General features: G+C 42.3%; 2 protein-coding genes across 5 annotated transcripts in view; both read left to right on the forward strand.

Annotated features, from left to right (window-relative positions):
* Positions 1-16,462, forward strand: part of capn5b (calpain 5b) — a 62,127-nt gene extending 45,665 nt beyond the window's left edge. Inside the window, exons 9-14 of the mRNA XM_084372836.1 lie at positions 462-657; positions 739-861; positions 949-1,145; positions 2,371-2,492; positions 4,416-4,552; positions 6,892-16,462. Coding sequence (XP_084228962.1) covers positions 462-657; positions 739-861; positions 949-1,145; positions 2,371-2,492; positions 4,416-4,552; positions 6,892-7,074 — 958 coding nt within the window. The 3' untranslated portion in view covers positions 7,075-16,462. The remainder of the gene's footprint in view (positions 1-461; positions 658-738; positions 862-948; positions 1,146-2,370; positions 2,493-4,415; positions 4,553-6,891) is intronic.
* A 563-nt stretch (positions 16,463-17,025) lies between these two features.
* The window catches only part of myo7ab (myosin VIIAb), a 39,160-nt gene continuing 29,154 nt past the window's right edge, over positions 17,026-27,031 (forward strand). For all 4 annotated transcript variants that reach the window (XM_084372831.1, XM_084372832.1, XM_084372833.1 and 1 more), the window contains exons 1-5: positions 17,026-17,270; positions 20,329-20,414; positions 22,685-22,753; positions 25,449-25,562; positions 26,556-26,708. In XM_084372831.1, coding sequence (XP_084228957.1) covers positions 22,736-22,753; positions 25,449-25,562; positions 26,556-26,708 — 285 coding nt within the window. In that variant the 5' untranslated portion in view covers positions 17,026-17,270; positions 20,329-20,414; positions 22,685-22,735. The remainder of the gene's footprint in view (positions 17,271-20,328; positions 20,415-22,684; positions 22,754-25,448; positions 25,563-26,555; positions 26,709-27,031) is intronic.

Genomic DNA, 27,031 nt, shown 5'->3' on the forward strand with positions numbered 1-27,031 from the left:
CAGTTTTGAGAAATATGCACTCTATCAGACAAATGAAAATCAGGTTTCCTCCAGTTAGCTTAGCTTAGCATCATATTGAGAGTGGTAGACATGAGAGTGGTACTGATCTGCTCATTAAACAGCAAGAAACAAAAGAGTCATTTGCAGAAGGTCTAACTCTTGTTTTAAAGTCCTGGGTGAAACACTGACCGTCTGTAGATTTCGGGCGTTTGTTGGCATTAAAATGGTCGAATGAAAGTTATGCTACAGTTTTTTAAAAACCCATATCTGTCAACATTTAATCTCATCCCATGTCAGCACCAGAAATCCTTACCTCCCTTTAACATGTGACCCTTTTCTTTGTTCCTGGTCTCATTTCCTCTATTTTTGAACCTGTCAAAGGTTTTCTCCTTTCAAGCTTCTCCCTCTCGTTGGTATCCACTCTCTCTGCTCTCTTCTCTCCTGTTCCTGCCCTCCTGCAGGATGACGTTCGACGACTTCTGCCAGTACTTCACGGACCTGATCCTGTGCCGCCTCATCAACACCTCCTACCTGAGCATCCACAAAACCTGGGAGGAGGAGGTGATGAGGGGCTCCTGGGTCCACCGCCAGGACCCCCTTCGCAACCGGTCCGGAGGCTGCATCAATCACAAGGCCACCTTCCTGCAGAACCCCCAGGTTAGTGCTTGTGTTCATGTGTGTTTATAGAGAGATGTGTGACCCGGGCTGGAGTGTGACGTGGGGTCTCTCTCTCCACAGTACGTTTTTGATGTGAAGAAGGTGGAAGACGAGGTGCTGATCTGCTTACAGCAAAAAGAAAAGAGGGCCACACCCAAAGAGGGCAAAGGGGAAAACCTCGCCATAGGCTTTGACATTCACCGGGTAGGAACACACACAGAAAACACACACACGAGGCACAAATACCTCAGACAGACAGATTCCTGTCTTGAACCTCTTCTCATCTTGCAGGTGGAGCTTAATCGGAAGTACCGTATGCACTCAGCCCAGCAGAAAGTAGCGGGCTCCATCTACATCAACTCCCGCTGCGTCTTCCTCAGGAAGGAGCTGAAGGAGGGCCGTTACGTCATCATTCCCACAACCTTTGACCCCGGGCAGCAGGGCGACTTCCTGCTCCGTGTCTTCACTGATGTGCCTTCAGACTGCAAGTAAATCTGATATCTCACCACTGAACACAAGAAGTCTAACAGTTTAAATCTACTGAAGAGCAGCACCGAGAGTGACAGCGATGAGAGAGTTATTCACATGGTTAGAAGCTGTCATGATAAAGTCAAATGTCAGAAAATGGTGGAAAAATGTCATTCAGTGTTTCTCAAAGCCGAAGATGACGTCCTCAAATGTTGCTTCGTCCACAACCAAAAGGTATTTCAGTTCACTGTCAGAGAGGAGGAAAGAAAGTAGAAATATCAGGGTTAAGAAGCTGGAATCAGATGATTTAGATTTTTTTTTCTTCAGGCTACACAAATTACAGATTGTACCTACAGGTACTAATATAGAAATATACATTAACACATTGTGCATCCTTTGAATCTGCGTCAAGGTGAATTTAAACATCAGCAACAAGACAGTGATGAGAATGTGGTCAGCATCTTCATATCAAAAGTCAGACATCTAGCAAACACTGTCCATCGACTTTGACTGTGTGTGAGCACCAAGCATCGATGTTATAAACACAGAGTCCACCTCTCCTCGTCCAGCTGTAGTCCTGCACTCCGTCGGCTACAAACGCGGTCCACCTGTCGAGTTCAGCAGCTTCATCTGAGTTGTTGTGGGGGAGACACAAGTCCTATTTGTCTGTTTCCCTTTCCTGTGACCGGACATTAGCCAGGAGCAGCCTTGAACCACGCTGGATTAGCACTCTGACTCTCTTCCGACTCTCTTCCTCTCTGGGGCCGTCCAGGCGGTCAGGGTGGATGGTCGAATGACGCCGTGGGCTGTGATGGTTTTAGCAAAATCGTTGATGAAAAATGATTAATAGATTAATCGTTGCAGCTCTGATGGCCAGTTTGAACGGCGGGAATACTACAAAAACATTTTAAATGGGCACCTGAATATTGTTTTAAGGCAACCTTTAAACACTGCGAACCTTTATCTGCGGAGCCATCGACCAACTCCCACTTTCTGCTAGCTGCTCTTCTGACTTCATTTCCCAGAAGACGGCAGACTTTCAAGTTCTGCTCTTATTTTAGTTCCCAGGACAAGGACTTTGTTGTGTAGTTTAGTTTGTGTCACTGCATACTAATTTGGCTCTCGTGTATACTGTTCAAGAAACACTGGCTGGAAGGTCTAATGCAGGATAGATTAAAGTAAAGCACTTCACTCCAGTTGGCTTCTTCAGTTCTCTAACAGTCACGTCCACTCTTTGTCTCCCAGAGAGCTGACTCTGGACGAGCCTCCTCAGACATGTTGGACGGGGATGTGTGGCTACCCTCAGCTGGTCACTCAGGTCCATGTACTGAACGCTGAGGGTCTGCAGGGACAGGACTCCAATGGAGGTAGGACCAGTGTGCACAGAGCTGTATCCCGGCTCGACTTGGTGCATTGTTTTTGCACGTTGTTGTTTACGTTCTTGTGTTGTAAACTCGTGTGAACACCCACAGAGCTTCACTGCCTCAATCCCAGTAAGGAAAGACTTCTGAGCAAAGCACGAGGTACCACAGCACCATCTGCTGAAACTGTAGTCGCTTATGTAGCTGTAGTCTGCAGTAAACAGTCTTTACCCCCTTATAGCTCCTGTGTGCACAAACCTTTAACTTTTACACTTTACCCAACTTTAAAGCCACTATGTGTAGATTAATTATAGCTCATAATTCTGATGTCATAATAACGTAGAAATGAGACAATCCTAATGAAAACTGATGCAGTCCTTGCAGTGCTGTCAGATTATTCATTGTGTATTACCGGGTCAGATCCTCGTGGTGACTGCCACAGTGTCCACCGGGTGGCACCAAGGTCAGGAATGTTGATATCCTCCACATAGTGGCTTTAAAGGGTAACTCCACCAATTTTACACATTAAAGTGCGTTCACAGGTCTTGTGGGGTACAAATGCATATCTGAAAAATTGCCTCCTATCATGACACTCAGTGGCTGCACTGCATTGTGGGTAATGTAGATGCCAGGTTTCGAAAAGCAGTCCACTGGTCTATCACTGTTAGGCTCATTTCGTACAATTTAACAATAAGTGATGAAAATCGATACAACACAACCAGAGATTTTGGCTTTTTTTCCCCCACACATTCTTCTTCCTTTCCAAAACCTGGAGCCTACATTACCCACAATGCAATGGAGCCACTGAGTGCCAACACTGGAGGCAATTTATCAGATTACATGAGGCTTCCTCTGGAGCCACAAAAGGCTTTATACTACTTTTTCCACATATGCAGTCGTACTCCCCCCGGGCCTGTAAACACTGTCATGTGTAAAATTGGTGGAGTTACCTTTCAAGCAAAGTACTAGTACTTCAGTAAAATTAGATAATTTCCAGCAGAGTGTGACTATGATATTGTAGTTCAGGTGTAGTTGAAGAGATTGGTTTGCACTCCGTCAATCACTTATTAACATTTCAGTCCCCAGACTTCAATCAGGTGAAATTAATGTAGACAAACAGCTTCCCAACCATAGACTTTACATATATTACCAAAGCTCAGGGGGAAAAACACCAATCGGAGGGCGCCAGCAGCCCCTCCCTGACATCCGTACAAATTAAGGCCAATGAGTTCTTCTTGTAATTAACAAAACTCTGTACTGAGCACTTCCAATTAAAGTAAACAGGGAACGTTTAACTGGAACATTGTTAATAAAGTGACAGTCTGCAGTGTTTGATCAGACACTTGTTCATAAGACAAATAATCATTTTTGATGAATTATGACTCATTTAGGTTTGACGTCATTAGCAGAACGGAGCTTCTCAATCTTTTTAGACACTTTATGATGAATGTTGATCGACTCATTTTTCTTTATTTTGCCAAATATTACTTGTTTCTAGCTTCTCAAGGGTGAGAATTTGCTGCTTTTCTTTGTTTTATATGATTGAAAATTGATAATCATCAAGTTTTCAACAGTTGGCTGCAGGAAACAAGCAACTTGTAGACGTCAATCTGACCTGCAGGACAGGAACTATATAAATCTACTGATCGAGAAAACGATTGTCAGATTAATTAATACAACTTAAGAAAAACAAAGACCTTGACAAAGATCTAAAACGCTGTGATAATAAAATTAGTTCAGGTGATGTTTGTTTTCTTTTCAAGTCCAGTGTTGATAAGACTTTATGGTTTGCAAGAAATTTATTGAACTTACCACCTGAAGATGAACTGATAACGAAATTATACATTTATTATCTGAGGTAGATGTACGCAGACAAATCCATCCCACTGTGTGATCAGCTCCTGATCTCAAAACGTTCTCCTCCCTCAGCTGTAGATCCCTACGTGATCATCAACTGTGAAGGAGAGAGGGTTCGTTCACCAGTTCACAAGGACACACGGTGCCCAAGCTTCGACATCAAAGGCCTGTTTTACCGCAAGAAACCCAAGGAGGGCATCCACATCGAGGTGAGCTGTCACTCTGCGGCCTGAACGCTGAGAACTACCCCAGCATGTGAGTGGTGGCTGTCAGGCATCAAAAGACCAGACAGTCATCTGTTCACAGCGACCTCCAGTGTCGTCGAGCCTGGCGGATAGTTTTGTTTAGGTTTAAAGACACCAGCCTCAGAGATCCACGGAGCAGTGTGTCTGTAATTTCTGTGAACCGTCTCTTTAACCCTCCATCTCCTCGAGAGCTTAAATTGATGACCAGAATGTGCGGTGTGTTTTTAAAATGGCAGCAGTAAACAGGACAGGGAAAACACATTGATTATCTGTGTAACAGGCGCACATCTCTGCACTACTGTTTAGTTCCTGATGCAGGACACAATCAGAGCTTTCCTTCTTCATTGTCCTGGTCCTGTCCTGCTCTCCGGTGGCTGTGTGGTGTCTGGATCATTGGGTTGTTGCTGCTTTATGTTTTTTCTTTCATGTTTGTTGTGTTTGAGTGAGGCTGCAGAGGCTGATAGCCCCATTTGACCCAAAAGGTCCACGAACTGTGCAACTAAACTAAACATATTAAACTGGGAAAGAAAAGTCTTACTTTTACACATTCCTGTTTGAGTTTCCACCTCATCTGAAGAACTGTGAAGACCAACACGTTGTTTGTAGTCACATGATTTTGATGACACGTGAAATCTAGATGCAGAAATGAAGAGCAGAATAGAAGAGATTGAGGAGAGTTAGTTATTTGGCATTGTTATGTACAGTATCGTACAAACTCCAGCAAAGGAAAGACAAGAAACAATATAGCTCTGTGTTTGACCAATCATAGATGTTTCAGAAACCGCAGACTTCACCTTTAAAGATGTCGGACCTTTCCAAAGTACTTTTTTACTCCTGGAGCTGAACATAATCATCAGTTCCTTTGGTGCAGGTCGAGCTCTTGAGTTCCTCTCAGGGGAAAGTTTGGCGACAGGTTGTCTTTGTCTCAGCATGATGCAAAACTCATTATCACACACAGCTGTACACTTTTAAAGCTGTCTTTTTTTATTTTATTTTGAACCCTATCACCATATTTCTCACCTGCCTTTTCCATCCAGTTCCCCTTCGTCATCTCTGAGTGTGTGACTGCATCACATGAGAGCCGGGCCGCTAAGGGAAATCTGCTGAACATCCATAACCAATCGCTTACAGGCTCAATATCAGGCAATATGTGCGAGCCGGTGTACTTGTTAGGGAATTATTGTCGGTAATGTGATGTTGAATTTACTCAATCAGACCTGTGAAATTGCATCACCTCTGTATCTCAGTGGAAGGAGGCAGAAGTGTGCTGCTCTGTTGAAGTGATGCACCAAATGTCCTTTTTCTACCCGGACACTAACGCTGAATTCGATACTCCTTCCCCAGAGCGTAAAATGTTTTCAGCTCTCTGTGTCGAACAGATTAAAATACGTGTAAGCCAACATGAGGCAGATCACCAACATGCTTCTTAGGTTTGTTGCATCAGTCCAGTACATTAACTTCATAGCAACAGGCTCAGTATCATGTTTTTTGTGTGTAGAGGGGACTTTGTGTCGGCACCACCGAAAAAGATTGATGAAAAGCGAGAAATAAAGCCACTCCATGATATTTAATTGTGTTAATAGTGTGTGCTGGCAGAAAAAACAGCCTTTCCAGAGGGCACTTTTGTGTGATGTAATAATAAATGCAGTCCTGGGAGGACGGAGCTGTGACAAACATAAGCTCAACCCTCAACTCGCTCACTCGTTGAGTTGACTTTTGAAGCTTTGGAGGCGAGGATGGAGCAGACAGAGGCTTCAGATAACCGTGTTTAAAGTAGAGGTGGACGTGTCGATGCCTGATCGGTTTAAAAATGTCAATGTCGACACCATGTGATAGATCAGATCAGTGCAACCTGACCGTGAAGAAGGATAAACCCGTTGTTGCAAATCTTATCTCTGTACATCCAGTGTTGGTTAAATGATCTCATAATCACTGAAAGCAGAGTTTTGTTCCTTTTTTCAGAAAAAGTTTCACACTCATCTATTTTTAGATCTTCTATATTTTTTTTAATCAGATATAAAGTGTTTTATAAGTTAATTCTCATTGAAGAGTGCGCTGTAAGTCAGGTTTATTATTTTTCAGTTATTGCTTCAAACTTCAGTACATCAGCACTTCTTCTTCTTCCTCATTCATCTTCGCTCTCTAACTTCTGTCCCTCGTGTATTTCCTCCTGTAGTTTTCTCTTTTGTGACTGCTTATTGCCTTTTCTCTTTTCTCTCCTCTCTTTTCCTGCTCCTCCTCCCCCCTCCCCCCCTCATTTCGATTTTTCGGATGTCTGCCTTCCTCCCACGAGCGGCGAACAGATCTACAACAAGAACATGATCGTGGACACCTTCCTGGGTCAGGTGATCCTGTTCAGCGACCCAAACGAGCGGCAGGAGCAGCACACGCTTCACCTCCGCGACAAGGGCAGCCGCCAGGACAACGACCTCCCGGGCACGCTCACTGTGCGCCTCATCACCTCGACCATGCTCAACAACATCTGAGGCGATCGTTTGTACAATTATAACGATCAACTCTCAAGGTGGCGTTCCATCGTGCCCGCCGTTCACGTTCACCGTTCAGACCATCACAGGAGCTCACTGTGTCTTCAGCCGCTTTCGCTCTCTTCGTCTCTTATCGTTTCCCTTTTTTGCTTCGGCATTTCATTTCAGCTTTCTCACGTGGGTTTTTTTTAAGGCCTTTACCTTCATGTCTGGATGGAAGGTGTCCACAGACTATATTAGGGGCTCGCATTTGAACACATTCCTGCCAAATTAGTCCTTTATTTAGGGTTTGCATCAGAAATGTGTTCTTAAAGGGACAGTGCAACCCAAACTAAAAAATACATATGTTTCCTCTCACCTGTAATGCTGTTTATCCATCTGGATCGTTTTGGTCTTAACAACGATGTCTCTTTACATAAATCATGACCTGGTTACTCCTGATAATCCACAGGACAGTTCTTTAATCCAATGAATGAATTTTGGTGTAATTCTTTGATGTGAGTGAGAAAACCCTTTTTACAAGCAGTAAACGAAGATCTGAGGCAGCACTAAGCTTTTACGCTTGTTGTCTGAATGTAGATTGGGGACGTTTCACCGATTACCAATCAGCTAAAAAAGGTCAGTGTCGGCACCAAAGCGCCAAAAAAACATGTTTGAAAAAAACTCAACAGCAAAGTCTCTTTCCCGAAATCATGACAGGTTACTCAAGATAATCCACAGACCTTTTTGTGAGCAGCTTCATGTTGGAGCTATTTTCTTTCTACCATACTACACCTGACAGCCGTATCACCGCTGAGCTCTAACATTAGTCGGCCTCATCAAGGAACTATTTTCTTTCAACTCCAATCGTATCACCGAGCAAAAGGAATTGTGCAATTACCAAAGTCCTATTAGGCAACTGGACAGCCATCTTGGCAACGTCCCCATGCAGTTAATTCGGGCTAACAAGATAAGGCCTCTATCCAAGTGAATGGGGATAGAGCCATAACTCCATGGTTTAAAATGCAGTGTTTCCCCACAGGTTATACTTCTACGACACATACGCACAGTTTCACGACGCTGACTTACTTCACAGCTCAATCCAGAGTGACGCAGCGTGATGCCGTCAGCACATCCCACCAGAGCACTTAAAGGAAAGCGAGTTCAATGTCTAGTCTTTGAATAACCTCGCCTGTCTTGGTTATTCTGTGCAGTAGCGTGATATTGTCCTCTTCCCTTGTGAATCTCAACTGTGCGCTCGCGTCAGTGCAACAACTCGATCGGCTGATGTCTTTATGTTATATCTGATATGTGTCATACAACCACCATCTCCGGCGTTACAGACTTTTCTATTTAAAATGCTTTAAATAGTTTAGTTCTCTATAATGTCTCTGCAAATACTCGTGGGTGAGAGGCTAGCTAACTAAGCTAGCTAATGTTAGAGCTCAGCCATACTGTTGTCAGGTGAAGCTCAGCAGAAAGAAAAAAGTTCTGACAACAAACTGCTCACAACAAGGTCTGTTGATTACCTCGAGTAACCAGTTCAAGATTCCTGGAGAGAGACATTGCTGTTGAGCTTTTGGAGCAGAACAAGCTGAGTGCCATCCAGTTCTGTTACATTCAAGAGAAGGCAGACATCTCCTAAACTCTCCAACTCACACTAAAACTATCTAGATGGATTAATAGCACCACATGTAGAAGGATAAATGTTTTCGGGGTGAACTGTCCCTTTAAAATAGGTTCTGTAGCCAGAATCTGCATCAGCTACTGAGCTACAGTTTGATCAAATCAATCCGTCCGATCCTGATCTTACAAACGTCTTGTTTTCTTTCTGCATACACTCTCACGCTCTCGTACATATGCAGACATCTCTGCACTCTCCATGCATGTGCCAATGTTTCCAAGGGCTATGCATTGCCTTAAGGTCGAGTCCGTCTCTCCACCTTGAGGAGGCGAGGGGGGGGTCATATTAAATACTCTTTCTCTTCCCTGTCCTCAGCGTTAGCACAGCCTCCATTCGTTAACTCTCCATCACACCCTGCTTTCCGTCATAGTTTCGGTTTCTCTCTCCTATATACTGACATGATGTATACTCTTTTATATGTGTGGATAACTCGTCCCGCCCGGTCGGCTCACCCAGACACCTCAAGTCTTCACCAGTTTGCCGGTGCTTTGGAGCGCATGCAGCACTGTCTGTCTCTTTTTACTGTGGACTTTACAAACGATAGCCAACAGCAGCTATTCTCTCCCTCGACTCAGAGCTTTTCTGTGTTGTTCTGTGAGCGCGCTCATGTGTGAAATCTTGCCTCCCGTCTTCCATCACTAGCACCATTTCAGACTCCCCGAGACGCTTTCTGCCGGTTGCTATGGACGATCTAAAAACTGCATGGCTTAAAAAAAACAAAAACTAAACTGAACTCTTTGCCTGTGCTGCACATGTTACCGGTCGTAGCTTAGCAGCCGGTGCTTTTGATAGAGCTCCCCTCCCTCTCTGATCCCCCTCCACCCACGTGTACAACTTCCCAGCCCAGCGGAGTGCAAAGATTCACCCTGACATAATCAAGTGCTTTATGGGACCAAAGATGAGCCAGACCCTCCGCTCTCTTAGTCCCTTTCGGACCGCCCTGGCCCGGCCCCCCCGGCCCGGCCTGGCCTGGCCCAAGCCTAGCTACAAACCACCACCCCCTGTGCCACATCATCTCTTAACGGCAACACCACTGCCTGACGCTTCCTCTGACTTGAGTCTGTTGGCCCGGGCCACAGACTCATGCCACGTGACCCTGAGAGACAGCAGCTGTGCTTCTGCTGATGGCACAGAACAGGCGTGTGTGCGTGTGTGAGAGAGAGAGAGAGTGTGTGTGTTTGTGTGTGAGAGAGAGAGAGAGAGAGAGAGTGTGTGTGTGTGAGAGAGAGAGAGAGAGTGTGTGTGTGTTTCCCGCCAGCCTTGCTCTGAATGGTGAGTGTTTGGGGGTGAATGTAAATCTGCTAATCAGCGTTGTACCTGGAAGAAAATGATTTCCGAGGAAAGGTGTGAACCGACAGGATAAAGATCCCTTCAGGGGAACACACACCTTGCACTTTATTTAATTTCAAAGCGGGAAAAAAGACCCTCAAGGATGAACGAGCGAGGAGGGAGCGCCGAGGAGACATCCTGCCAAACAACCTGTGCCATCGCCTTGGTCCTGGCTTTGCCTCCACAGCAGGAAAACAACATGGGACATTTGATGAAGTAGTGATTTCAGATGGCTTTTGCATATTGAACCAACACTGGTACAATGTAATTTATCTCCGATGGCATTTCTTGCATCGATCATGTGGCCATCCGGTTTGACCTTTTAGCGCCGAGGCGTCTCGTTGACAGAAGCCCCGACAGAAAAATCACAACTTGTGTTTCGCTTTTTTTCAGAAGTGCAATATCATTGCAGAGACTATTCATTCCAGGTTTTACTGACTTTTGGTATGTCTCAGTCTTTTTTTTATTTCTCCCCGTGTTTCATAAGAAGAATTAAAAATGTAAGTTACATTTTCATTATCAAGACATTTCCTTTGAATGTAAGACAGTTCTCTCAAACTATCAAGTCCATTCTCCTGATTTTTCAGCGCCTTTTTCCATTACTTGAACTGTCACACACGGCATTCAATCGATCACACACCTTTGTGTACAGCATCTTTATAAATGTGTCTTGCATGGGTTATTTTCCAATATGTTCATGGCCTTGTATTGTACTGTTCAATTGTTACTATATATATTTATTCTTTCTCAAAAAGTCTTGGAAATGCTAGTTTTGAGCAGTCAGCATGTCTACACTAATGCACCTCATGTCAGTCTGATCATATCAACAGGTTTGAAACAGTTATGTCTTGTACTACAGTGATGCATTCATAATGCCTCTAGCATCGGTGAACATTAGCAGCAGTTGTTGAACTATTTAGGTGCTATTTATCTTCTATGTGCTCTTTTTATATAGTTTTCAGTCTGACAGCGGGGCAGAACATGAGTGTTGGGGAACGTAACAATTTAGGAAACGTAAGACAGTGTAAGAAACTGTAGTGCCAAGCAGTGTCGGATGTGAGCATGTGCCTGGATAGCTGCTGGTTTTTATTTACAGACCAGGTGGGAAAAGAAAGACGCCCTCCTCCTCCCTCTCTGAGAACTGTTGAAGTGTCCTTGCGTAAGACACTAAGTCCTAACCAGCCTCGTAGTGGCCATGTGTGGCTGCACATTATACAAGAATATGTTCAAAATCAGCGTGTAATGGTGAACTGAGGGTGAAAGGAAGAGTTGAAGTGAGAGATTTTTGGTGCCAAAGGCGTCGGATGCGTCTTGGATTTCATGAAATTGACAGAACACAAAGGAGGAGGCGACACTAGCTCCAGTTTGAGTCATCTCATGTTTTACTGTTTGAGTCACGGAGCTGCAATCAGCGTCCAGCTTTCTGGAAAATAAACTTTAAAACGAAGGTCAATTAACAAAACTTAGTGTTGTTCTGAAGGAATTACCAAAATCCTCAAAGACTCTTTCGACATCTGTATGAAAATAATCCTCTCCTGGTCACTTGAAATATTTTTTATGTTAATAAAATAGACCATATTCACAGCGGCAACTTTCCTCTGACATCACGCTCATGGTGGGAAGCCCAAATATGGTCCTTCTGTGTCCCAGGATGTATGTCCTAGAAATGTAGAGAATCTGAAAAATGGTTAAATTGCCTCCTAATTGATCTGCAACTACTGTAATAAGACGATGGATACTGAAAATCAGACAGACATCGAGCTGTATTTGAATCATAATGATAATAGTGATCAAGTGCAGCAGCGTCTCATAAAACACAAATTAACTTATTTATCAAATTTTCCCTGAATTCTGTCCAACAATGTAGATTAAATGAAATGTTTCTATTATTTCCATTTAAAGTTTTAATGAAAAATGAACACAAACAAAAAAAGGCTCACCTGGCAGAATCACATTTCTAATGAATTTGAATGATGATTTTTAGCCGGTTTCATCCAGACGGTGAGAAGAGTCTTGAATGATTGTGGAAATTCATTCATTACACAAAACTTTAAGATAATTAATTGCTTTATATATAATAAAACATGGACATTTTACATCACAATTTACAGACTGTCAAGGACCCAATAAGGATTTTATCATAGACATATTAATCAGAAGTGACTTTAGGCTAATAAATGCTACGTGGTACATTCATGAATGCCATTTCAAACTTATTTCCTGATTTCAGTCAGTGTTTGAAGTGATATCTGTGCCATTATCTCAGCTGTATAACAGTGCCTACAGTTCAACCTTTATTTATAGCACTAGGTTTCTTTTTTAATCGAAAAACTGCTCCTTACTCTCCATGTAAATTTGTGTGATGGATTGTACTTTAGTTTTCATTATGCAGGGGTCAAAGCGACGGCTCAAGAAACAAAATATGATGAGGTTGGATGTGCCGTAGCTGAGGAGGTCAACAAAGAAACCTTAAACAGTGTTAAGAAGCCTCCAATGAGAAGCGAGCATAGCGAAGATATTTCCATTGGCTACAAGCTGTTGCATCCGTGTTTCACAGATGAAGCTGTGTGCTGAACAGTAATCAGATAACTATGTAGCAACTGGTGAGCTTGAGGTCGACATTAGGAGCTAATTAATTGATCCGTGAGCACAATTAAAACCATTTGTTTGAAATATTCTTTGATTTGTACAAAATGTGTAAATGAACTGATGCTGTGTTTACCTGTTAAGTCAAATTAAGGCTGACAAGGAGTGAATTAGTATTCATGAGTGTGCCATGTTATTGGGTTTTGTTTACATTATAGATGAAATAATCCGGATGCCAGAACCATATTTCACTTTGAGGTCTCACGCGACCTCAGTCGTGTTATTTTATGGCTTCCTATTTTTTTATTTCTATGGAGGTGGCACAGAAATATAACGGCTAACACACAACCTGACAGCTTTGATATATGGAAGCATTTGGGCTTCAGAGTCACTAAAAGTCCCACAGAAGCAGTGAGCGAGGAGCCAAAATCACTGTTAACTGTTCCTCTTCAAGCTTCTGCTCATGTGCCACAGCAGTGCCAAGAAGATGACTGATCTGTTGAAAATGAAGCTTTGGGTGATGATGATGATGATGTGTGAAGATGTTTGCCATGTAACTGTTGGACAAATGTGAGACAGGTGAACTTTGAGTTTTTTTATACTTCCTTTGTTCCCCCTTCATGTCCTTTTTTTAAATTGTTTCTGTCTTTGTCATGAAGTGATTCTCATTGTCGCACATTGTGATTTTTGCCAAAAGTGTTACGGCTTTCACTGTTAACCACACACACACACACACACACACACACAAACATATACACACAAACACTCCAGCTACTAGACTAACCAGGCTTGGTTGGAGTTTACGGACCTTGACTGGTTTTTTTTGACAGTTGCTGTAAAGCTTAAATCGGTTTTCTGTACATATTTTCCGCACGGCCATGCCAAAGCAGGTTTTAGGAACATGAAACCATTCGAATGAAGCTGAACTGCGCAAAACGGTTGTGACTTTTGTACGAAATCCAAAAATGCCAGTGCATGTAGCAAAACCGCTTCAAATCTGCTCGCACCATTACAAACCACAGAATATATATTTTTGTTTCTCAGAGTGTGTCGTGAAAACATAATCCGCTGTTGCTACTTTGATAAACATACTGTGTGGAGTAGAAGGCTTATGTTGCACACTTGCATGCGTTAAAAAAACAGTATCCAGTTTTCTAATATTTTGTATCCAGTAACCTGCAGTGAACAGTATGTATATAAAAGTAGCAGCAACTTGATTTATCAGTTATTATTACTATGGGATCCATGTTTTGATGGATGATATAAAGTATATTCTAGACTTTTATTTCAAGACGGAGATGTTCTTCAATACCTCTAGTTATCAGCGAGAATACTTAAGAGGAATCAAGTGAATTATTCACCTTATTCATACCTTGTGTGAATTATGGGAGTGACTTCCTGTTATTCCTTCACTGAGCCTGTGAGAGTTAGCGGTATGCTACAGGTGTCTTCAGTTTTCTTAGAAATTTGGGGAAAGCAATTTTGAAACGGAGCCTGTCAGAAAGAAGGACACTAACTGTTTTTTTGGCCAAGAGCTGGACGAGAAGATCGATCCAACTGTTGTGTGTGTACAGTCGATATGAAGCCACCACCAGCAGACAGTTAGCTCGTACCCAAACAAACATGGATGTGACCAGCATCTGTGTGCAGCACAAGGTGAAAAGGTGCATAATTGCATAGCGTATTTAGATTTAATGAATCAAAAATGGCCTTTGTGTGACGAACGTGAAGCACATTGTGAACTTTATACGCCGATAGCAGAGCAGCGAACAAACGAAACCAGCTGACCAAGCTGAAAAATTTAAACAACGACCAAATTTATGTTGAAGGAACTTGCCAGTTGTTTTATATTGTACTTCAGTTGACTAAAGCCCACGCTGTTACCTATGCAAGTGGCCTACGCTGCTGCAAGCATTATCACATGTGATGGCATGTCTGTGTTGCTGCTGGTGGTGATACAACCGTACCCCTGTTAACTCACAGCGCTCTTAGCTGTGTCTCTGGGGTAGGCAGTGTGGACAGGCAGAGTGTCCACATGGAGGGCTGCTCCTCCATACAACACGGGCTTGGACGCGGGACTCTCATGGAGGGGCAGCCCGCACTTTGGACATCCAGCCTGTCCGCTCCCTCCAGAGGAGGAGCATGACCCAAGAAGAGCAACAGCCGGCCAGCCAGGAGAAACATGCAACGACTGAAGAGGTCGGTGTGTTTACTGGGGAAAGTGTAAGCCACAATCCCCCTGTATCAGCACCCCTGCTTAGCACTGGAGGAGAAGCTGGTTATGTTGCTACCAAACGGACCAATCACAGTCTCGCGGTCTGCAATGTGCAGTTACATTAGGGATGAGTATTAGGGAGTAAAAGACTGCCCATTTTTTATTCATTCAATCGGTTTCTACATTAAAGTGGCATCGAAGTACCATGATAGTATCGGTCCGGAATATAAGCACGTTATACGAAGCCTAATTTCTAAGATGTTTTTAACTACAGTTACTTTGGGGCAGCTCAATTGAAAACACGGATACAATGGTTGGAAAGCTCATCAGTCTGTTGGTTACACCAGCCTGGCCCTATCAAAACATCCTTGCCACCGGATTTGCATTGTAAACCCCGTCAAAAACATGTAAATGTAAATGGGTGAGCGTCTGGATCTGAGTTTAGAGTCAGACCAGAATTCTTATCATATCACGAACTGTATGATATTATCTGCAGACTGTCAACACCAGCTGACCCAGACTGAAATGTACTCTGGTCCAACTCGTCCAATCCAGTCAGTCGTCCCGCTCAACAGATGTGTGTCTGTTCCCCCTACAGAGTGATGTTGGACTTTAAAGTCACTGTTTCATCACTTCACATTCTGTTGAAGCAAAATTCTCCCACAAAGTAGCAAAAAATGCGACCGCATGTTATCCGAGGCCACTTCTCCAGGTTGTTCTCCCACCGAATTGCTAAAAGGAGGCCGAGGTACCGTATGCTCACCTTGTTTAAGCTGTGACAGGATCATATACTTCCCTAAAATCTCTAAGAAAAGGTAGGACACCTGTAGCATACAGTGTATCACGGGACTAGGAAGACGTTATAGACAAAACTGAAAATCTAAGGTATTCTGAGTGGTTTTTTTTTTGTGATTATTTAAGAGGCTTTCCCCTGTTTGTCACTTCTAGTCAGAACAATGACACGATCGCAGCTGAGGTTTGCTTGCCTGCTGATCTTATAGATACCGCTGCATGTGTCTGATGTTACGAGACACTGGTGATGGAGCTCAAGAAAGAGTAACACCAGGTGTTGTTTAACTCGATGACAGTATTTTGTAGACCGTGCTGAATTTGGTCACCGGACAACCTTCTGCATTCTTGTCATTGACATTTTTATCCGAGGTCGAGTCTTGTCCACTCAAGGAATGAGCTTGTGATTCTTCTTGTATTTTTCTGCTGATGTTTATTAACTGGAGACTGGAATACCTACTGCATGGTGACACTTCTAGAAGATGCTACGGTCTTTATAACAAGTACCTTTTATCAGTATTTTATAACCTTGTTAATTTTATATATCCACTTTACCCTGCGTTCCAAACTGGTATGTTTACTGATAGCTAGGTTTCAGAGAGCTGTGCTGTATGTTCTGTACCGTGTGCTCGTCTGTGTGTTATTTTCAGCGTGAGCTTTCGTTTTCCTTTATCAATGCGTGTTCGTTGGATTTGGTTCTCGGTTACACTGTGGTTATTTTATAGCTACGATCTGAAATTATTATTTTTTCTTTTGTATTTAATGTCAACTTGTGGCATGACTTTGAAATAAAACAGGAAAACCTACTCTGTGTTTGTCATCATTTTATTGAACTTTGTAGTCGGATAATAACCGAAAAGAAACAGTTTGGTGTCGCCCATCCCTAGAATTTACTTCAGGATGATAAGTAGAAGCAACATTTTAAGTGTCTTTAATTAGCAAAAGTGCTGCTTCTGGATTCAGAGGTTGCTATCAAGCATTTGATTGTTATTTTCTAATGATGGAGGCACCATGGGCATCTTTTTATAGTGGAGGCAGAAATCTTTAAGACACTAAAGATAACCTGGACAAGTAAAAACACGAGGTGCCACTGAAAGTAAGTGAGAAAGTTTTCTCTGGTATTATCTGCGGACTGACCCGTAACAATTTGTTAGTACGTGGTAACGAGCAACAACTTGGAAATCATGACCTCGGTCACCTCCCTCTCCACCACCCAGCTGGTCTCTGTATCTGCCACCAACAGGCTCCACCTCCCAGCTAATCAGGATAAGCAGCCATGAATGAGACACAGCGAGAGTCTGGAGCGCCCCGTCACTGACCCAGACATCAAACTGTAACTTGCCTGCGAGCACTGGACCACGTACAGGAGGCCAGGGACCACAAGGGGACGAACGACGTAGGTGAAGGCTGTGGGGAAGATTTTTAACGAAGAAGGTGGAGTGACGCACACAGACTGGAGCAGAGAGACCATCCTCCAGCTTCGTCACTAGTCCTCCATCATCTTGATCAGCCATCCTGTCAACCCTGGGCCTCCTCACGCCTCCTCAGGAAACACAACACTGAAAACAAAACCCAAGCAGAGAAGAGCAGGAGGAGGAAGAAGTGTGTTTAGGGGTAAGTGGGGCAGGTAAACGTGGGTCGGGGCCGAGGGCTTAGGCTACAGTCAGGCCACAGTGTTGCTGCTCTGCTGTAGCTTTAGGCCAAAGCCTCTTACTGCTCCTCGTCCTGTGCCAGCACTTAAAGGAGCCATTATGTACCCTCAAGTACGTACAGTACAGTAGGCTGTAGCCTGTGTGTGTGTCTGAATGGTTTCTTTACTTCTAATTTATATTCCATTAGAGATTTCCTTTTGCCAGATAACACGGCAGTTTAAAGTGTCTCCTGAAGCAGACAGAAGGGACATACAGTACATGTATGAGTCAATAAAAATGATTATATTAAGTAGAGTAAAAGGTAGGAATCAGAAGGAGACAGTAAAATATGGTGAACATGTCAAAACTGTCAACGGAACAGAACAGGAAAAAATATATTTGAGGATCCTAACTTGAGTAGAACTGCAACGAACGGTTATTCTCAGGTTTATAAAATAACAAAATTGTAAAAAAAAATACCCATTGCAACTTCCCAGAGCCCAGGGTGATGTCTTTAGGTGTCTTGTTTTGTTCGAACAAAAGTATATTTAGTTTACAGTCAATTATGACGATGATCATCTCATTTGAGCAGCTGAAACCAGAGAATAATGGTCGATTTTTCTCTATTTTTGTTTGAAAAATGACTGAATCGACTAACAGATCATTCAAGTAGTTGCTGATTATTTTTCTGTTGATTGCCCAAAACATTGTTTGACAGAAGGTTTCCAGTTTTTTAGCTTTTTTGTGAGCTTGAGATGCACTTAAACACTCCTGAAACCTTATTAAACGGACCTGAAGTAAAGACGAGGGAGTCGGAATAAACTTTATACGTACCAAATCAAGAAACGTTACAGACGTGATGTAACAGCTGAGAATATGACCAAAAATATCCTTAAACCGTCAGTAGCGTTTGCTAAAAATGTCTTGAGGTTGCACAATGGAATCAGTGATTTTACATAATGCTGACCATATAATGAACCCTGTATTGTGACACACTTCCTAGTTTGGCCTGGGCCTCTCTGTTACTGCAGTTGAGCTCAGAAAAATGTGAATTAGCTTCAAACAAAGCACCAGTTCAGCACCACTGCCTCTCCCCTCTGAGCCGCAGCATTTCATCCACCGATAATTAATACTAAAATCGGGTCCACTGCTGCCAGTTATTATCATTTTTTTAAGAATGAGATGACCCACCATGAGCTTAATATTACATCTGCTGTCATTCTCCTCACAGATAACCCCTCGTAAGGCTGCTGGAGTTTGGTTAAAGGAATAATTTGCGCATATTTGCTTTTTTGCACACAGTTAGTTGAGAAGATTGATGCCACTCTCTTGTCTCTGTGTTTGATATGAAGTTACAGCCAGCAGATGTTTAGCTTAGTTCAGCATTAAGACTGGAATCAGGAGGAAACAGGTGACCCTTTAAAAACCAAAAAGAACACGTCATTTTCAGTATTCAGTTCAGTTCACAGAGTTTTGACGTGTTAATTTGTGAGTTTTAGAGGCGATTATTGTTCTGTTAGCCAGGCTAGCGGTTTCCAGTCTTTATGCTAAGCTAATGTGACCTGTGTGATGTGTCTTCTTCCCTAAATGAACCTCCTGGAGCTGGTTAATTTCACATCTGCATTTTATAACAAAGAGAGTAGAATCGACATCTCTTGTGGACAAACAGCGAACGTTCTGTCTGGAAAGACGGCATCACATTCATGTTAGCTAGCTGTACTGGAGAGATGTTTTCTTACTGAGGATAAGTCAGGAGAAATAATATTAAACCCAAATAAAACCAGTTTAACTACAATGTGCTTTTCTAGTTGGTCAACACTCACAGACTTGTTACCTTGTGACACATCCTCCGTAGCTTTGAGGTTTTCCCATGATCCTTTGCTATTAGTATCAATGCACGTAAAAATTATGACTGCAGATGGTGCAGTTGTCCCTTTTAGTGGCATTTAACATGAACCTTTTTTAACTTTTTGACGTCCCCCAATGGTTTGTGGACGACCATTTAAAGCCTCCAGTTTGGAGTTATGGCCGTCGCCAGCTTGAGCCAGAAGTGACCATATTTGGACGAGAGGGTGGAGCCTGGGAGCGTTTACTTTAATAAAACATAACCTGCTTTATCATCTATTTTACTCTAAATGGAAACATAATGTACAGAATCAACATCATGCTGGATTGTAGAAGACTTGAAACTAGAGATTGAGACAATAAACTAATTAGAAAGCTTTTTGTAGGGTCATTTTTTTCATAAGCTTATACAATCGGACGCCTTTTTGCAACCAGTGGAGTCGCCCCCTGCTGGTCATTAGAAAGAGTGCAGGTTTGATGCACTTCACTTTTACAGTCTGTGTTTAACAGACAGACATGAGATTAGGATCAATCAAGTCATTTAAGTCTCTGCAAAGTTAACGTTTACATAGTCGTCAAATATATTGGGGAGAGTGTGAATCGTTTGTTGACTCAACTTTTTAGTACTGCTTTGGAAAAGGTATGAAAGCAAAAGTAACCGACGTAACCGTGCTTTATTTGTTTTATTTTTCTGAAGGTGTAATAAGAAGAGACAGATATTTGCTTAAAATACTATTAATGGCGAGGTTAAAACGGTCTGTGAGGAGTTGGGGGGGGAAAAACAGCTCCATAGTCACAAATCTACAATGTTTAATATTTGTTAAAGAAAGACCTTAAGAAGCACAACTGTTGGAAAAATTGGCTAAAATCACTCAAAACAGCAACGTCAGAACGCAGCTACATGTAAAGTCAAAACAATTTATCTCCCAAACAGTTTCTGTTGTTATTTAGTAAAGAAATAAGTGGAACAAAATCTGTGTCTGACAAGAAGCTGCTACCTATAGCTGTAGGAAAAAATCAGTTCAAAGTTCTATATATGCCTTTTAAGTGACTCTTAAGTGACGTAAGTATAAAATTTCATCAAACTCAAATGTAAATTCTTTATTACAGCACAAATATCTCAGATGCACTAAATTCTGCCTCAATAGCGTTGATATTATAAAGTCAAGATTGACTTCTGTGTTGTTTCCTTGCAGAGACTCATGGACGACGTGGAAACATTAAAGTTTGTTGGTGGACGATGAACGTTTCACGCCTCTCTGTGCCTCTGAATCACTGCCATGTGAGTCACAACTCATATACATACAGTACATGTGCCTGTTACAATAGCATTAAAGGCAACACACACACAGATTAGCAGCCAAGGCATTAGCAAGATTGCTTTTGGCCATTAGATGAAAACCTCTGAGCAGGTTGAGTTGGGCTCTCGTGAGCTGCGACGACGGAGAGTCGAGGTTTTGAGTTTTGAGTTTTGAGTTGAAGTGTTGAACTGCTGTGGGTTCAGCGCTTGAAGAGATGTATTTGTTGCTAACCTTTTCATGCTAACCAATACAATTATTGACAACAATAATTAAAGAGTTAACGATCAGTGAAAGACAGCAGGCAGAGAAATGAAGAGAGAGATGAACTAGCTCAACATCTACAAATGGATCAGCATCAAACGCTGTACTGACTGAAAGAATTAACAATACATCTCAACAACTACCGGATGGATTAGCATGAACTTTTTGTAAAGACAGAAGGTGTGTCCAAATAACTTTGATGATCCTCTGGTTTTTCATCTACCACCATCATCAGGTCAATAGTTTAATTTAAATCCTTTGGTTTTTGACCAAAAAGCTGTAAAATTACATTCACATCAGCCTCAGCTGTGTTTTTGTGTGCAAAATCTGAACAATATTTATGTCATGACACACTTTATTCAGAGCAGGCGTAGGAGTACTGCTGACGGATACTCTGGTTGAAAATCATTTTAAAAATCATCATGCTTTTTATCTTTCACAGTGCATTTTAGTTTGTGCGTTGGCACACAGTACAGCTTTTGCACACCTGTGGATCGACAGGTGCATAGGAGAAGACAAAATCAGTAAAAACCTCCTGCACGCTGTTCACTTCACTTGCAGACGATCTTCAGTAGGGTTGTAGACTCACGTGGTTTGTAAGTTGTGAAATGGGGCCGTGGATACAGTCCGACTGTAAATGTAATTACAGATCTATAGGTCTGTGTTTGAGACAGTTGCCAGATTAGCACCCTGTAGCTCTGGATAAGAAGCTCTGTCTTGTCATCAGCTGAGCACATTGTGACTTGCTGCGTACAGTTTGGATACACTTGGTTGGAAATGAACTGCATGTTGCTGCTTTCCAAAAGGTTTACTTCCTGTTCTTGTTCGATTAATCTGCGGACTTTTTGGATATATACATTTTGTCTTACATGCAGATTCCTGTGGTTTGCAGCGAGGAACATCCAACTAAATGTTAATCTGCTTATCAAACCGCTAATGGATCATTAATGCACTTAGCCCTTCCCCCATTTACATGGGTATCTTCATTCAGCAGTCATAACTGCAACAACTACGGCACGTACTTAAGAGATGGGATTAGCCCCAGGAATCCAAGTAAGCCTTCAACAGCCACCACCCGACCCTTTAACCCCTCAGTGCCCCCGCCCTTTCCCTCACTGGTCTCCAACGTCCGGCTGAACCTCATGGTTAATTTCAGGCTCATATAGACAGCAAACACATCCACATGTCATTGATGCATTATTGGCTCCCCTGTATTCACACACCATTTTATTTCTCTCGACCAGTCATTGTGTAAAGATGTATACATGTACTGTACAGTTGATCAAATGTCTTTTGATGTTTTAGGTCAATGTTTTAGTCTCCTGAGCCCTATTTGCATTTTGCACAGGACTAGTGTCACCTGGGGACCTCTAGTAGTTGGTAATAATTATGGAGGACGTATGTGATCTTAATCTCGCCATGTCCTTAATTTGTGAAGTAAAAATTCCACTGCATATAATAATAATAATAATAATAAAAATAGTTAGAAATAATAGAGGAATTATAAACAGATTAATAGAATAAAAGATAAAAAAAAACAAAAACATAATAAACAAATAAAAACAATGAAGGACAGTGAACTGACAAAGTTAGCAGCTAGCTTTTGGACAGATTGGAGAATTTGGCAGATAAATATCCAGATATTTTCCTCTGGCGGTGGTGGAGACCAAAAACGGAGCTTAAAGAAGACTAGAAACAAAAGTCCAAGTTATTGCTAATGTTGCTCCGTACCTGCCGGATGTTTTCTAGGCAGCTGTTTGCTGGCATGTTTACAGAAACTCAGTCAAATGTTGTGTTGCTGCTCCAGTGTCCACATAATCAATGCTGTAGATGCAGCTTCAAGTTAAATGAGAGAAATGCGTCTATTTATTCTAAGTAGATTTCAGATTGTTGTCAGTGTCTTAAATGTGTATATACACTTATGAGTAATTCATTTTGAAGAAGCTTTTTGCTCTCTCTATTGAATGTCTTTGACTTTTCTCCCCTGCAGAGGCAACACATGGTGACTTCTGATGTCCTGGTATCGACCTGAAGCTGAACCATGGTCATTCTGCAGCAGGTAGGTCACGCTGGGCATCAGTAGCTGCTTTCATTTTATACTTCTTCTCCTCTCACCTCAGTCTTTGAATATCTACAGTCTACACTTGCTGCTTCCCTTAGTAATTGTTGTGTCTAATTTCTACCTGCAACTGTGGAGTTTGTGGGCTGAAATGACAACTGTTGCGGGCAGATTATATCAACTGTAGCAAGCTAACAAACCGAACTCAGAGGGTTTAAAAATGTCTGCTGCCGACTTTTTTATTTTTCCATCTGAAACGTTTAAAACCAAGAGCTTGATGGTTGTATACTGTACATGATATCATGCTAAAAGGTGAAGCTAAAGCTTTATGTCCCTGGAAAAAAGTCATCCTCACCAGCTGATGATGAAAACACGGGGCAACATTATTTGTGTGTTGCAAGTTAACAGCTAGATAGATAGTCCCATAGGGTTAGATTTATAATTCAGTTAGAAGAAACATTAGTTTTGTGTTTTGGGTTTTCGGAAAGGTGACACCACGCTCCAAACTCTTCAGTATCTTTCTGACGAAAATGTGTAGACGCGCAGAGCTGTTGCTAAGCTGTTATTGAACAATCACTGTTTCAGGCCGGGGTCAGCGAACGGTCAAATCCATTTTGGTTATCGTGTTACAGGCTGTTCATTCCCTCTCGCGCACCGCTTTAGATTAGTTTTACAGTCAACATTCATTCGCACACTGACACCTGCTTTGTGTCTGCCTGTTTCGAGGGTGTCTGAGGATCGAGGGCGGAAAGTTTCTCTTTTATTTTCCTCTTGCAGATTCCCCTCTCTGTTCGCTCTTTAAGCTTTACCCTTGTAGGTGACACCGCTCATGAAAAGCCTTCTTAGAGCCCAGATAAGAAGAAGGCAATTATAATATCAGTGAAAGATTAGATGGAAGTCGATAAATAAACGAGATTCTTGCAAGAGCAAAGTCAGATACAGCAAATTAAATTACAATAGATCAATTATAAAGCAAAAGCAGGGTGTTAAACATAAACGCGTGTGTTAAAGGGTCAGTTCACCTGAAAAAAGACGAGTCATTTGGACTGATCGCCCAGGTTTTTTTAGATTTCTGCCCTAGAAGTGGTTTGTGTAAAAAGTAAACATATGCAGTACGAATCAAGTGAGAAAATAAAATTCATGCACTGTTGTTTCACATTTCAGTGGCGCTTCAGAGTCCCAGCAGACTAAATATAGCAGACGTCGTCTCCTCACACAGTCTGACGTGGTTTACTTCATATCAGGCCATCAATAGTTTCTACTCGATAACTAGATCCTGGTGCCTTTCTGTCCCCGGAGTCCTGCGGGGCACGACTCAGAGACGCCGCACTGTTTTAATCTCAGCTCAGAGCCTCCGCTATGAATCTCATTCACCGGGTGACATCTGGATGTCGTTAAACGGAAACAAAAATAGCATCTTTAAGGTCACAGACGGTCGGGGTGAATACTGAGATGTGTGCTGCAGTGTTTTCTTTATGATTAGCGTCTAAACAAACAGGAAGTCTGTGGCTGTTTTTAGAAAGTAGCATGTAAGTTACCTCAGGTGATCCCTGACACTTTGTCATCAACTGTCAGAGGAAACAGTTAATGTCTAAGGAGCTAAGAGCATATAAGCCACGTATATCAGGGTCGATGTTGTGTCAGCTATGATTAAGTAATTTTTAGGAGCATTTTCACCTGATTGAAAAATATGTTAAGACACAAAACTAGAAACGAGTAAAAAATTAGTTTCAGTTTTTTACAACAACTCCTCTTTACAGCAACTCTGAGGAGACACGCTACTTTATTGTGTTCTATGGTGAAGGGGGCTTTTAAATCACAGTGTTACGGTGGTCAAGGCTCAGTAGTCAATGACTGACAGCCATCAGCGATGGACGATGGCATCAGTCATCGGCCCAATACTCTCAAATAGCCACGTTCTCTTTCTGATTGGGCCTCATCAGTGTGTGTACTGTAGCATCATTATTATTTCATGTGCGAGGGAAAAAGCGACTGCTGAGTGTTTTAATAGAAATAGCGTTGATGTGTTAGTATGGATGGTGATAGTTTCTGAAACAGTGGCGCTCACTTTCCAGTCAGCTGCTATTAAACCATTGGTGAGGTCAGAACCCACATTATATGATTTACATGGGAATAACTGCTGCAGTGACACATTTGGCTTGCTTGTCACTTTATTACAAATAAGTATTACAGCTGCACCTCTTAATGTAGCCTTTCTCAGTGTTACAGAGGTCAGAGGTTACATCACGCCCACACTGGACTGAAGGTGGTTCTCAGGTTTAAGCCTTTTTTCAGACTTAATCCTCCCATTCAGAGAGTTGGCAGTGGAGAAAGTAGGCAACTGTGGCTGTGTGATGCAACTGTGATGTTTCCTTTTTATAATGAAATAACCAGCGGCACAAAAACAGTCAGGTAATAAGAGAGCAAGTGACCTGAAGCTAACACAGACTCACTCCTGGCTGCTGTTAAGACGGGTTCATGTTTGTTTTTTCGTTAGTTTGATGGACCTTGTGTGAGTAAGACGACAGTCAAAGTCACAGTCATTTAGGCAGATATATAAGTTTAAAACAGCAAGTTTTAAAGGTTTCAGTCTCACAGGGACTTGAAATGAAACATTCATTACAACTGTTACTTTATTCACTTCCACTTCTAATGCTAACTCTTGGTAAAATTGTCTATATTTAACCTGGTGCAGGGGGACTATGTGTGGCTGGACCTTAAAACGGGCCGAGAGTTTGACGTCCCCGTGGGAGCCGTGGTCAAACTGTGCGACTCTGGACCGATCCAGGTTCTGGATGATGAAGGCAGGGTGAGTGAACAGCACAACGGGAAGTACACTGCTGCTTTTTGAAATTTTGATTTGAGGATGAGAACCATATTATCATCACTAGACCCAATAAGATATGATCTGTGTCACGAGCCTAAAATCCATCTTTATCTTCATCATATGCTACACTGACATCGTCACGTTAGTCAAGATGCTTTTATTTTGATTTGTTTCAAATTTAATACTATTTTTAACTTCAGCTCAACAGTTTGAGTGTTGAACAGTTGAATCATTGAAAAACTTAAACGTATATTCAGCAAACTGTCTGTGTCTTTGATGAAGTTCCTCTTCTGTCTCTCGGGGAACGAAGCGTAATGTATTGATCTGCTGACTTAGGTGCAGTTTGGAGTAACATTCACTGACCGCTCAGAAACCCTGATCATAGCCATGATGTCACGAAACACAAACCTCTTTGCTTGGAATAACAATGTGACTTCTGAAACCTTCATTTACTGTCTAAATCCTCAAATATCTGATTATTTCCAGGTTTACATGACAATATTTGAGCTTGTCCATGTGGTCTCAGACTTTTGGACCCCACTGTATATGTGTAAAAATTGTAAGACAATGTAATTAAATTATAGTTAAAGAATAAAGGTTTGAACCAAAGACAGTGGTACTGCAACGAGACGAGCATGAGTGAACGTCTTCTGACTCCTCGTCCTGAGGTTTTCTGTGTCTGCGCAGGTCCGCTTGTACTTTACTGCCATGTCCTTCAGCAATGTGGGATTATTAACAACATTTCAGGTGTGCTCACGTTTTTACTTTCACACAGAGTGGTTTAGATCTGGATAAACTGTTTACCGCCTGTCTTAACATCTGAATGCTCGTGTTTTCGAGCTGTTAGACTCATGAGCTCCCACATCGCAGTACAACGTTATCATAGCCAATAAATAATGGCCAAAAAGACTAAAAGTTATAATAAACTAGACCACCATCCCTCTCATCTTCTCTGACTTCTTCCCTCTCACACAGGAACACTCGATTTCCCCTCAGAATGCCACCAACATCAAACCCATGCACCCGACCTCCATCCACGGGGTGGAGGACATGATCCGTCTGGGCGACCTCAACGAAGCCGGCATCCTCCGCAACCTGCTCATCCGCTACAATGAGCGCGTCATCTACGTAAGTACCCCCGAGCTCTTACCCACACGGAGCACACGAATGTTTACAGTCACCTACAGAGCAGCATAAAGAGACTTTACATGGAGGGAGTAACCTGAAGTAACCACAACTCAGTTAAGTCCTCAGGTTAATCTGTTTACTTGTACCTCCAACACCCTGCAGTTGAGTTTATTTGTTACTTTAAATAAAGCAGTTAACACAATGACCTCACCTGCCTCTGGTTTACCTTTGACGGGGTGGTTACAACGATTTCTACATGTGTTTCCTAAAGAAACAATTCTGTATCTCATAATTAGAGCCGCAACAATCAGCCGATTATTTGA

Source organism: Pagrus pagrus (genome assembly GCF_965226575.1).
Source record: "Pagrus pagrus genome assembly, chromosome: 14".
Lineage (NCBI taxonomy): Eukaryota > Metazoa > Chordata > Actinopteri > Spariformes > Sparidae > Pagrus > Pagrus pagrus.